This window comes from Pempheris klunzingeri, chromosome 3, assembly GCF_042242105.1.
Source record: "Pempheris klunzingeri isolate RE-2024b chromosome 3, fPemKlu1.hap1, whole genome shotgun sequence".
In the NCBI taxonomy this organism is placed as follows: Eukaryota; Metazoa; Chordata; class Actinopteri; order Acropomatiformes; family Pempheridae; genus Pempheris; species Pempheris klunzingeri.
The window spans coordinates 14,981,536-14,994,963 of record NC_092014.1 but is presented as its reverse complement, the minus strand read 5'-3'; the positions used below and the strand labels follow the sequence as shown (position 1 = coordinate 14,994,963).

At 41.2% G+C, this 13,428-nt stretch overlaps 1 protein-coding gene across 1 annotated transcript in view; it reads left to right on the top strand.

Annotated features, from left to right (window-relative positions):
- adgrl3.1 (adhesion G protein-coupled receptor L3.1) overlaps positions 1-13,428 on the top strand; it is a 93,323-nt gene that overhangs the window by 39,834 nt on the left and 40,061 nt on the right. The window contains exons 5-6 of the mRNA XM_070854726.1: positions 680-694; positions 1,901-2,689. Coding sequence (XP_070710827.1) covers positions 680-694; positions 1,901-2,689 — 804 coding nt within the window. The remainder of the gene's footprint in view (positions 1-679; positions 695-1,900; positions 2,690-13,428) is intronic.

The window sequence follows — 13,428 nt, the reverse complement described above, 5'->3', positions numbered from 1 at the left end:
CGTGCTCCCACCTCCACACACAGATGATTGCTCACTCATACGCAGAGTCACACAGAGTAGGTGACATACACAAAGCATTTGCTCACCCACTATGCATCAGAAAGCATTTTAATGTGGCAGTTTTGGCTGGTCCACTGAAATGCAATCCCAGTAATCAAATCAATTTTCTGGTTTTCATTGCGCTGTTGCTATTAGCATACATTAAAGAGCAAGTTATCTCAGGTGATTTTGTATTGCTGTATTTTGCCCTTCAGTGGGGAAAGGACTACAAAGGATACTATGAATTTGTCTGCGTTTTCCCATTTTGTTTCCGTGCTCCTGTGTGTTTGCGGTCAGTATCCCTCTCCCACTCGCTGTGTCTGCATGGCACGAGTATGTCTGTACCCCCATATGTGTCTGTGTGTGTTACATATGTGAGATGCATTACTGTCAGATAGCTTCCCCATTGCAGTGCAGTCTCCCTCAGACGCTTACGTAATGTTATTACCAATCACACATGGAGAGCATCCTGGCACTCTCACAAGGTTAGGATGAAATATGAGAACGATTATGAAGATCTGAGATTGTATTATCATGATTTCCTTATTATTGCATCATTAATCTATTTTTGTCTCTTGTCTCTACCTCTTTCTTTCTCTCTCTCTTTTTCCTTCAAATCTTTTGCCTATGGCTCATGCAGAAGTAGAACAAAAAGGTAAGTCTGTGAAACAAGCACGCCCACATTCACACATGCACACATGCTCAAAATCCGGGTTGGGTGTCACTTTTTGATGCCAGCGCCTGCAGCGTTTTGTACCTTCTGGCAGACTGACATCCCTTTCAAAGTCACTGCTGCTATATTAAGACAGCTTGATCATAGCATATAGAGGCAATTTCGAAACACTGGTTCTCATTAGACACACTCTAGGCCCATATTATTCCATGGTATCGCATAGAATGTCACTTAACAAACTCTCCACGGGTTGAGCACATTTTTATGATGAGCCAATGAACAGAGAATTACATTGACATTTAATATTTCAAATGCTTCTGCGTGATATGAAAATTATGCGAGTGCTTTGAATGGCCAATGAAAATTCAATCAATATTCCCAGCCCTTTGTGTAGGATCTGGAATTATATTATTGGGAGGAATGGGAAAACCACAATGCACATCTGGTATGTGTGTGTGTGTGTGTGTGTGTGTGTGTGTGTGTGTGTGTGTGTGTGTGTGTGTGTGTGTGTGTGTGTGTGTGTGTGTGTGTGTGTGTGTGTGTGTGTGTGTGTGTGTGTGTGTGTGTGTGTGTGTGTGTGTGACAGCATTCCAGTTAAATTACAAAGGTCGCACTGGCTTCCCAGAATTTACTGTGTCTCCCACATCACTCATAAAACATGACCCCAGTATTCCAAAATGGAAATACCAAGCGCGGAGTGGGAAATGAATTATTGTAACAATTGCAGAAACAGCAGGCGATAAAAGACGTGTTGGGTTCTACAGTTGGTTGTTCCTGACAGAGATAGAAAGCGCAAGAAAGGAAGAAAGAGCTATGAGACTAATGAGGAGCCGGGGAGGGAAGGAGAAATGGGAATAGAGGAAAAGGGGGGAAGTAGAACAAAATGTGCCATTTTCTTTTTTTTCTCGTAGCTGTGAGAGCTGGGTATTATCTGTTGAATAGGAGGCATGCTGTTGCCGTGCTTAAGAATGACAGTGACTATACAACATCCAAATCACAACACAGTAAGCTTATCATGTCATCGTCACTCACTGGTGGTTAAGGTTAAGTTAAAACACAATGTAGCATTTATGAAAAGAGGCAAACATTTCACAGGCACTGTCAGAAAATCTAGAGAGAATAGTTGACATTTTACAGCAACTGCATAACAATTTATCTAATGTTAAAATGTTGTCATTGGTCCCTCAGTGTTTCTCTGCCCTGGCATTCTGAGAGGAGTGTACCAAAGCGAACACCTCTTTGAGTCAGATCACCAGTCTGGTGCATGGTGCAAAGACCCACTGCAGGCCTCAGATAAGATCTACTACATGCCCTGGACGCCGTACCGCACAGACACACTGACAGAGTACTCGTCGAAGGAGGACTTCATAGCAGGCCGTCCCACCACCACCTACAAACTCCCACATCGTGTAGATGGGACCGGTTTTGTCGTCTATGATGGTGCGCTGTTCTTCAACAAGGAGCGCACCCGCAACATTGTAAAGTTTGACCTGCGCACTCGCATCAAGAGTGGTGAGGCCATCATTGCCAATGCAAACTACCATGACACCTCACCATACCGCTGGGGGGGCAAGTCGGACATTGACCTAGCGGTGGACGAGAATGGACTGTGGGTGATCTACGCAACAGAGCAGAACAACGGGCGCATCGTGGTGAGCCAGCTCAACCCGTACACTCTGCGCATTGAAGGCTCGTGGGACACCAGCTACGACAAACGCTCGGCCTCCAACGCTTTCATGATCTGCGGAGTCCTGTACGTTGTGAAAACCGTCTATGAAGATGACGACAATGAAGGGACGGGGAACAAAATCGACTACATGTACAGCACCGATAAGAGCAAGGAGATGACGGTTAACATACCGTTCCCTAATTCCTACCAGTACATCGCTGCAGTGGATTACAACCCGAGAGACAACCTGCTGTACGTGTGGAATAACTACCACGTGGTCAAGTACTCGCTGGACTTTGGCAACAATGGTAGGTCCCAACTTCAAACCAGTTCCTAGTAGTAGCACTTAATCTCTTTTTTCTTCATGGTTTTTGACTTACAATGTCTATGAGATGAAAAATATGATGTTTTTGTACATTTCCCATTAATTTTATTGGACAGGCTCTGATTTGAGTTTTAAATCTTCACATGAAATACCCTGGCATATTTTTGGTGCTTTTAATATTCGTTCGTTTTAATAATCATAATGATAAATGCTTTTTTTTTGTTGTTGTTTTGACATAAGGAATGCTTACAGCCACTAATCTTCCTCCAATAATTAATTCTGTAAAATGACTTAAAAAGGAAGAAAAAGAAAAGCACCATCTGTGCTGTCACGATTCTCAATTATGACTGTCCCACCCATGACATCTGCATGTTTTCAGAAAGAATGAAAAAAAAAGCAGCTGGAGAATATTTCAAGAACTGGTCCTCGATATTGTAATGTCATTTAAATCGTAGACGAGTTGCTATTCCTGCTTTACTTAAGCAAAGACCAACTCACATACACATCATAGAGACTACCTTGATCTTTCAGAGGACGATCTCTTGTGATGTTACGCTGAGCCTTACATACTGTAAATGCTTTGAGCCTTTTACTGTACCACTTGCCAGCCTTCTCTTTAGTTCCCCCAGCTTCTTAACAAATCATAATGGATTCTTCAAGAATGGAGCCAAGACTGTCTGGAAGGAGGAGGAGCTGATACCGTTTATGATTACAATCGGAAGACACCTTTGTTTGACTCTTTTTTTGTTTTTGTTTATTGATGACTTATCCATATGAGGCTGCTGCCAAAGGTTTATCTCTGGTTGTGATCATTCACAGATACTCAAATCTGCAAATGAAGTTTCACGCATATTACCGCTAGAACACGATATCAGCAGTTTTCATAGTTACTATTTCTTCATTAGAAAGCATTTCTAATGAAAATAGTTGCCAGTGAGGTATTTGGATGAACCAGAACATTTTCTCTGGAGAGGCACTTTGCTGTTTAATTTTTTAAAGCTGCACTCATCAATATTTTTATGTCAAGAGCAGATCTAATGGCTTACATATCATGTGAAAGGAGCCGCTCACAGCGACAAACCCAACAGATTATTATCACCAAGCAGTTCCCCTCTCTATGAAGACTTTTACCATATTTTATTCAATATCATTTTTAGGAATTTAAGTCCCATAACTTTACAAATATTAAGTATATTTGCTGCTTTAAGTGTAGCTTTGAAATCCTTTGAGCATCACAAACATGAACCATTGATCTCTGTGTTGGGTTGGTGGCAGAATGACTAGATACCACTGGAGACAAGCAAGAACATTTAAGTAATTCAGGTGAAGTTATCCTTTACCCTGGGATGATCGTATTTTTTTTCGAATTAGGAAATCAGATGAAATGCAGGTTGAGGTTTGGTTAAAAAACAGAACATCATATGCCGATCTTCTGTATGAAACCTATAGTTATGTCTATTTATCTAAGCTGTACGGTGTCTGACCCATTCTGACCCAGGTGATTTAGATCAACCACCAATGCAGATTTTAACTAGCATCACTGTGCAAGGAATACTGTCTAACCCAGAGTGACTTTCTTTTAACTCTGGTGTGAGGTTAGAGTCCACCCTTCCCTCCTTCCTTCCTCTGGATAGAAGGGCTTAGGCCCCTGGAGCCTGAAGGGCTATTTGCCCAACGTAATTGCCTTTCAGCACTTTTCTATGGAGTGGTCAAGGCAGTCTGGCTGCGTGTCTTATTAAATGATGTCTGAATTAATGCATGCTCTTACACGCAGTTAGGAGGCGCAGTACAAGGAATTATAGAGAGAGGCAGCATTAAACTTGGTTTCTACCGATCAGTGTGCGTGTGTGAACGGAGGCTGTGGTGTAAAAATGTGTGTATGTGTGTGTTTATGCATACATAATGATGTGCATGGCCCTGTCCTAATGTGCTGAAGTACTTACAGTATGAGTTTGTGTTTCTCTATTCATGAGCGTGCACATGTGTTTATTGGTGTACGCTTGAGAGTGTGATCATTCTCATAATGGAGCTCTGGGTGTCTCAGGAGGCTTTAAAGAGGAGATCAATGGGGATTCAATGTGGAGAATGACCTCCAGTGCACAGCAACAAGCCAGGCTGCTGACCAGCCGGAGATAAATACATAGAATCAATGCTGCTCCACTCCTTTACTCTCCTCCTCGCTTCGCTCCCTCACTCAATGAAGACAAGGGATAAATTAACTACTTTAACTGCATGATTTTCCCATTCTTCGGAAAATGAGGCGAAGAGTCGATTCATTCAAGTTTTATTTTGTTGTTGTATTCAGACCCTATATTTTGCACTTCAGACTTGTCTAAGAAAGGTGTTTTTCTTTTTAGGATCACTATGAATATATTTAGCATATTCTGTAAGGTGACTATGGTCAAACTTGCTGTGTTCCAGCCCTGGTGTTTTTTTCTTTCAGGAAACAGGCCAAGGAAAGGGGCCATTCTGAGGGTTTCCACTCATTACTGATGTAGCGTAATGCTTGCCCTGCTTTTGTTTCAGCTCATATGGACTCCTTAAACATATAAAATGAGACAGGAAATGGGCCAGGGAGTAAGGGAAGGCCGAGGTAGGGCACTGAGCACTGTGTGTAATTGGGGTAAAACACAGAAAGCACCAATTACTGTGTTTTGTCTGTCCAACTAGCTAACAAAGGCAGCTCACTGGATGCTTTAGAATACGATCATTTTGAAATATTATCACCATTTGGACTAGCCAGTTTATTTTTTGGACTCACTGTTGCAGATTCCCTATATTCTTTGTTAATCTACAGTAGGGTTAGGTATTTTAAAGTACTATTTTGATCAGATATATCTTAATTTAAGCCAAATGAGCACCTCTACATTTAAGCAATATTCTAGCATTGGTGGTTGAGAATAAATAAGCAAAAAGGGTTTAGGAAGAAAGAGTTTATATCCCTCAATGTATAAGGTATTGAAATAAGTATCGAATTGATCTCCACACTGAAGTCTAACTTAGTCCTGTCTATTATGAGGTTTGCTTTAAGCATAAGAATTTAAATATCACAGGGATGAAATAAAAAAGCAAGGTTTAGTTCACCTTAGGCCAACAGCTAATAGATTTAGGTTTACTCCTATGTATTCCATCACACCGTTGATGCAGCATGCAGCAGAAAAGCATATTCTTTTTCCCTTGGTAAGAAGAAAGTGAACTGCCTCCCTACATTTATTGTTTCCCTTGTCTGTTTGTGTTTCCTCTTTGTCTGTTAAATATCCATTCTTTCTCTCCCTGTCTCACACACACAAACACATACACTCACAATGGCAGGAATCTCAATACTTCCCCTTCTCATATGTCTTTATCGTTAACTCTGCTTTCCATTGTTTTTCTCTCAGCCGTCCTTATCTCCCGCTTAATCTGCCCTCCTTTTCTGCACTCAACTCTTTCCCACATCACACAGGGCTATTTCATCGAGTGTCCTTAGATGTATATATCATAGAGGCCTAGTGCGGGAATGTCTACACAGAGTCAGAGTCACTTGTCTCTGCACTACCCTTTCCTTCCACCCTGCACCCCCCCTCCCAAACCCTCTCTCACTCTCTAGTGTTTATGAAGTTGTTTCATCATGTCTTCTTACATGCATATTATAGAGGCCTGCCCCACGCAAGCAGCATGGCTCCGATGAAACATTTGAATAATTTATCACGTTCAGTCTGCCACACTTCAGAAAGTTTTCCCAACAAAGTCGCAAAAATAATTCATGTTATCTGCATCTTCAGGAGGGGTGGGGAAAACAGGGCTAAAACTGAATAGATCCCAACATGCAAATGCTGCCTTACCCATTTTTGCTTCACCCTTGTTTTCTTTCTCTCTCTATTCTTGTTTTCTCATGCTACACTTCTCTGTGTTTTTTGCTCAGTCTTCTCTGGTGCAAATTTTCACATCCTTAAGGTGTTACAAGTACTACATGTTACCCTCCTAGTGCTGTCTCACTTTAGCCCTTTAAGGTGATGATCTCTTTAGTTATTCTTAAGCTCAGGTGAGACAATCTGATTACATATTCTGCAGGATAGAACCAGCGCACTGAAATTTGCAGGAAAAGGTATGAAATCATTAAAGTTTCCCAAGCAACACTTGAGGTATTTTTGTTCTGCCGTATAAAGTAAATGTTAAAGAAATAATCAGGAGACAAAAATACACTGTTTTACCATTGATTACAAGTATTTTATAGTAATCACTTAAACTTTATCAAAACACCTTATGTTAAGGTCATTCACTGTGCAAGATCATTTCAGTGCTTTTACATACATCTGCAATATTCAGTTTGCAAATTAAAAAAACTGTTGCTACAGTTTTGCCGCTTCGAAACAAACACCTAAACCTCTGCACCTATCTGCACAACTCATTTTGCCAACCTAAATTGTGCTGTACAGAATGAAAAGATATATATGTATTTTTTGCATTTGTCTTCATTGATTTGACAGTTTGAATGCATTTTGCTCAAGCATAATTTTTTGTGTTACAGTTAACTCAGAGTGAAATCCATCTATCCACAAATAAAAACTCAATTATACTAACCCACTGCTTACTGCAGCCAAATGTTTAAGTGTCAGAAATGATATCTTCAATCGTAATTAGAGAGTAATCAAACGCTGGCATTCTATTCTAATCTATTAAATACACAGTTATAGAGGGATGACCTCTACATGCCACTCTGTCAGTTTAGAGAAATTTAAAGGTTCACCTTTGAACTCTTAATGGCTGGAATCACAGTCTTCCATTTCCTAAGGAAGTCAAGCATGGAGTTGCTATTGTCTTTACCCCCTCTCCACTTATTTACACCATCCTCCCCCACTTAGCCTCTCCTCTCTGTTTTTTTCTTCCTAGGCACCAGATTGCAATCAAGCGACAGGGCAAAGCAGTGCAGGAAATGTTGGAAACACACTAAAGTGGAAGAATAACAAGAGTTAATGGTTGAAGTGGAGACCCTCTTTCACCAGATCACTGATTAGACTAACCCTCAGCACATTTTGGGCTTGTCACACTAGGATGTGTGTGTGTGTGTGTGTGTGTATGTGTGTTTCTCTCTCTGTGTGCATGCCTTTTAGTGCAACATCCTTGACAGACCTCAGTCTTCACATCACTTGGAATGATTCAGCTCTGTCAAAATGAGAGCAGGTTTACTTGGAACTGAATTGAATTCAATGGTTTGTGTTTTGCAAACAATCACAAAACGTGCTATCAATGCTATATTCTATATTCAGTCCTATTCTATATTCAGTCAGAATCAATATGTGTGTTGTTGGACGTCATTTCTTTAGAAAATAGATTTCATACTGTTAAAGAAAAAAAACAGTCCACATTCCCGTATACAAATAAACACTATTGTACAAGCCAACGTGAATACACACACTTTGTTTGTATAAAGCGTGTGTTTCACACTCCCATTCTCACTCCTGCCCTCTCTCTTCTTCGTCTCTTTACCTCCTGCCTTCTGCCTGCCTGCCTATCTCCATCTCTCCCAAACAGATTACGACACAGCCGTCTCAGCAGAGACTGAACTCTGCTTCAGAGTGTGTGGTGCACCTGTTCCTTGCCTGCAGTGTGTCCTTATCGATTGGATTGCCCCAGCCAGGCCCTCTGCGTGCATTTGGCCTCTGCACAGCTTCTCCTCTGCCAAAAACCAGATGCCAAATTAAGCAGGCCTAGTAGCCAGGACAACAGGGTGGAAGGGAAACCCACAGCCTTGCAGGAAGTAAATACGGAAGAGAGCAGTGAGCCGAGCGTGCCACCGTAGCTGTGCTCCATTCAGATTTCATTTTTGAAATGTAGAAAAATGTGCAGGAGAGCAACAAAGTGGAAACACTATTAATCTCTAAATGATGGATTATAGTGATGAATTATAGGGTGCAAAATATTGAATAGCCACAGGGTCACTAGCTAGAGGGTCGGCTCTGATTCTAACACAGTAATAGGATTTTGCTGGATGCCTACTATATATTCATACCTGTTGTCCCCACAAAATAATACATAAATACGACATACGACATAAATTCAGTGCATGTCTGGAATAGGAGAGGCAGCAGTCTGGACTTTAAAGGGACATGCTGATGGTTCTCTCCATTATTAAACAGAAAAACAAAAAAAAAATTGGTCTGTCCCATTAGCTTTTTGCTTTGAAAAAGGGAACTTCCCCTGATTAAGAAAGAAGCATGTAATTGGCAAACTTGCTGCAGGTGTCTCCAACCTCAGCAGAGGGATGACATGATTATGCAACTGGTAAGCCAACAGGGCTGAGCGGTGATGTTTCTCTATGTGACACATTAGCTGTGGAACGTGGTGGTGCCTGGCAGCCATTTTGAGGGAGGCTCTATTAGTTGAGGTTGTTTTCTATCTCCAAGTATCACTGCTTTGAAGTGCTCCATTCTGTCTTATCAGCAGGCTGGAGCCCCTCGCCACAAGCTCTGTGTGCATATGAGTGTGTGTATTGCATTGCTCATGAGTGAGTGAAAAGTAAATTTCTGTTCAACTGTGTGTGTAAACACAAGTGTGTGTGCGCGTGTGTTGCTTGGTGCACTACTTAAGGAAAAGTAAGTGTCTGTACAAGCGAGTGTGTGTACATTTGTGTGTGTGCACTCCAGCCATAGGGGCTGTGCGTTATCGCAGTATGCAGCCCTATTCAATGTCTGTGCTCCTATCCAACCTAGAAAGCTTTGTGCCCTCCAGATTATCATTTTGCTGTTACCCCTCTGGATCCAGCCCTCCCTACTCTTCAAAAGATGTGTGCGTGTAGAGGGAGGTAGTCAGTAACTTTTAAGAAAGCTGAAAGAAAGTAATCATCTTGCATATTAAGAAGACTATACAAGTATAATAGACACTTCGTCTCAGTGCTGAGAAACTCCCGTCTTAATTCCAATCCCTCTTCTCTTTGCCTCTGTTTCACTCTTCCTCTCTCTCGCTTGCTGTCGGCAGCTTTTCCGACTATGTGGGAAACTTGCCAGGGGAAGTTCATTCTCCCTCTCCTCTCTCCTCCCTGCCTTCTACCTTCTGTTTTGTGGATTTACGATCCCTCTGTTTGCCGAGTGAGAAGTCAACAAGAGCATTCTCGGCAACAGAGCAGAGGCAGAGGCAGAGGCAGGCAGTCTTACCCACACAGAGAAACATCGCTCCACACAGTAATACACACACACACGTCAGATGATCTTGTGGCAGCATCCCAGGCAGACTGACAGTGTCTCTATGGCCCCTCTCAGTGTGGTGACAGACAGACAACTCCAGGAACAAGTTTACTGCCAGTCTGCCATTGTCTCACCTTCCCCTGGGCTTACTATAGGCCTGGAAATAGAATAGAATAGAATAGAATAGAATAGTCGACGAAAACAGTCTCATCATTATGGAGCTTTCGATCATACCAAATAATCTTCCTCAGCAGATGTACTTTAATGAGTAGAATAGAATAGAATTAGGGCTATCAGCTATTTGTGGTATTGTATCGTTATGATGTCATACTATATTATACGTGATATGTTATTAAGAGTTCTCTTAATATATTAGATGCATATTGCCAAATGCAATAAATTAAATTTAAAGTTCAACAATATTTTCTTCATTTTTAAAGGAATTATTTGATTCACTGATTTTTCATCTGATCTTGCATGCATGTACAGTACAACCTCCAAAAAAAACAAGCCGTAGCTGTCTTTCCATTTATTCTGTTCTCAAATAGCCTTGTGCCTACATTTGACGTGCACGTTTTGAAGCTCCCTCTATTTTGCATGCATATGCCATATTCTATTATATTGATATCCTTATTAATATTTTGTGAGTGATTCCAAACATATTGCCCAAGGCTAAAAGGGATAGTTAATGCTGCAGTAAGACTTTATCCTGAGGGAAGCGAGCAAACAAATGTGATTTTCCATATTTCTGTGGTAGGATGTAGCTGTTGAAGATCCATGTTATCATACATCTACTTGTCTAGTGGTACACAAAGGCATGTGATATGATAACTGAAGATTTTCCTAAAACATATGTGTCAAAACATGTCACTCACATGCATGTGCAGGGGATAAATACAATGCAAAAATCTTAACTGAATTTGTGACTGTAGCTTTTTGCCACATGCTCTGTTTCTGTTCTTGTGGCATCAGCGTTGGCAAAGAGTGCAACGTTTAGGTTAGCAGACATCATGAAGTTGTCATAGCACATTTACTTAAGGCTTCCTAAGCTTAAACACAGAGATATGTCAGTCCCCATGAGTACAACCTCTAGCCTTTTTTTTCTATAAATGTTTCATGAAGCTGTTATGTCATGTTCCTGTAGTTCCCCACAGCATGTTTCACTGCATCCAGAGTGATGCCAGTAATGAGTTCATCAAATTACAAGATCTTTTTTTTTTTATCCAAATGATGCACAACAGTGTGCAAACGAGTACAAGATAAAGACACAGGAGTGTACTTGTTGGAAAATACAGAAATTGAAATAGGTAGGAAAAAAGTGTGGCAGAAAGTTGAGTGAGCGATTCAAATCAGGTGGAAAATGTCAAGAGAACAGCAGAGGAAGGAAGAGAGATAGAGATGCTCGGGTAGTGAAGTGTTGTGGCCCCTTGCCTGTGATGCTTGCAGGCTTTTGTGTTACCTCACCTCAAGCTGCCAGCCCCTGTGTTTTCTCCTCCTGTACTCAAATGACAGCAGACATCAACCTCAGACACACACACACACACCATTACTCTTCTATTGTTGTGGCAGAGCCTCTAATGGAGCTTCCCGTTTGAGTGCAGATACATGCACACACACACACACACACACACACACACACACACACACACACACACACACACACACACACACACACACACACACACACACACACACACACACACACACACACACACACACACTCTCACACACAAACACACTAGGTTTCATAAGTACACACACACACATACACACAGATTGACAGCTAGTCCCTAGGCCACTGCTGCTACGCATGATTGATGGCAATGTTCCATGGAGAATGCATGAGGCAGGGCGGCAGTGATTCAGGAACGGGGAGCAGCACAGTTTAGGTACGGAAACACTCCATTGAGTTGTGGAGGAAGACAACAGAACGTACAGGAGGATGTTACATGGCTGTCAGTCAATCAGACAGACAGACAGACAGAGGGGGAGAGAGAGAGAGAGAGAGAGAGAGAGAGAGAGAGAGAGAAAGAGAGAGAGGTATTGTGTCTTTAATTAAACTTAAAATCCACAGGAAGGGACTTCAGTTCACAGTAAATAATATAAATACCCACTCGTTTCTACCACCCACCAGTCCACACACTCACACTTTGTTCTCCACACTCACACCTTCCTTTCACCCCCACAGGAAAAAAAAAAAGAAATCAAAAAATAGTAACATCTACCAAAACCCTGCAGTAAACTAATTTTGTGCTCATCACACCTCAAATCAGACCTCACAGAAATCTAGTCCCCTCACATCAGGCGCATGTTAATGACTTTGATTCCACTCTCACACTGTACAGTCTATCTGCAGTACACCGAATTCCCATTGCAGTTAGAAATATGTCCAATTACGCCAGCCTGTATTGGTTAAATGCATACCTATTTCCTGAGCAAAACATACAACTCCACTGAGAGATGACAAACTCTATAACCATTCAATGTCAATGGCCAGAATGTAGTACATATTATGGCCTTAGGCACACCAACCCTTTAAACAGAGAAACACAAGTGCCCGTGCCTTTCTATTTTCGCTGAAAACCATGGAATTGAGAATTTTAACATCAGGGAGTCAAAGCAGCACAAGGCAACTGCACACTTTTGCTTCCTCAACTGCCAGCATGCGATAGCTGAATTTTTGAGAGCTTGAAGGACTCCATTACCCAGAAATCATGTAGCGTGATGTCGGTGTATTGGACACCCTTCAGAAAAAAATAAATTTTATTCATAGTTGCTGGTCGGCATGTAGATGGTGAGGAAAATCTTTTTGGGCAAGTTCAGCCAGGTTCAGCTTTCAGCTTTCACTGTTAGCTTTACGGGTTTTTTTTACCGTGCTTACAGAATGTGTTCATTCTAAACATGGAGCCTGACATGGTGAAATTATTAAGTGTTATTACAAGAAATTGTGAGAATTCATATTTGAGTAGCTCTGTGATCTAGGAGTTGCCTCTGTATTAAATCTGTTTGCCTCTATCTCCTTTATGTGTACTTTTTAAAAGGAACATGAAATCAAAGCACTTTTTTTGCCATATAGACGTGCAAGCAAAGTATATTTAGTGTTGATTTGGACTCAACAGCACTCATTTGTAGCTGTATCTGAAAGTGTCAGGTACAAAAGCATATTAGTGTATGAAATATAAAAAACATTTGGAGTTATCCAAACTAATTCACATGATGTGGAACTTCTACAGGTTCAAACTTGATGCACAGGTTTTGTGCAATTTGTACAAATTCCTATTATAGTATAATTTACATTTATATTCAAAAATATGGTTAAGCAGTGTCAGCTGTACAATAAAAGTGTTCGCAGTGGCAGACAAAGCTATTCCCTGCTTTGTTAAAGAAGGTCTCTGACTTTTCTGGAAAATGGGCTCCACCTGTATGCAGTGTTACACATAATGACTTCCAAATGATTCGAGGCCAATGAAATAATTCAAAGGGAAAATGAGGGAAAGCTGTATATAATTATTTCCCTGTACCCAACTTTCGATCCTGCAATATTGATCTGGACCATGTG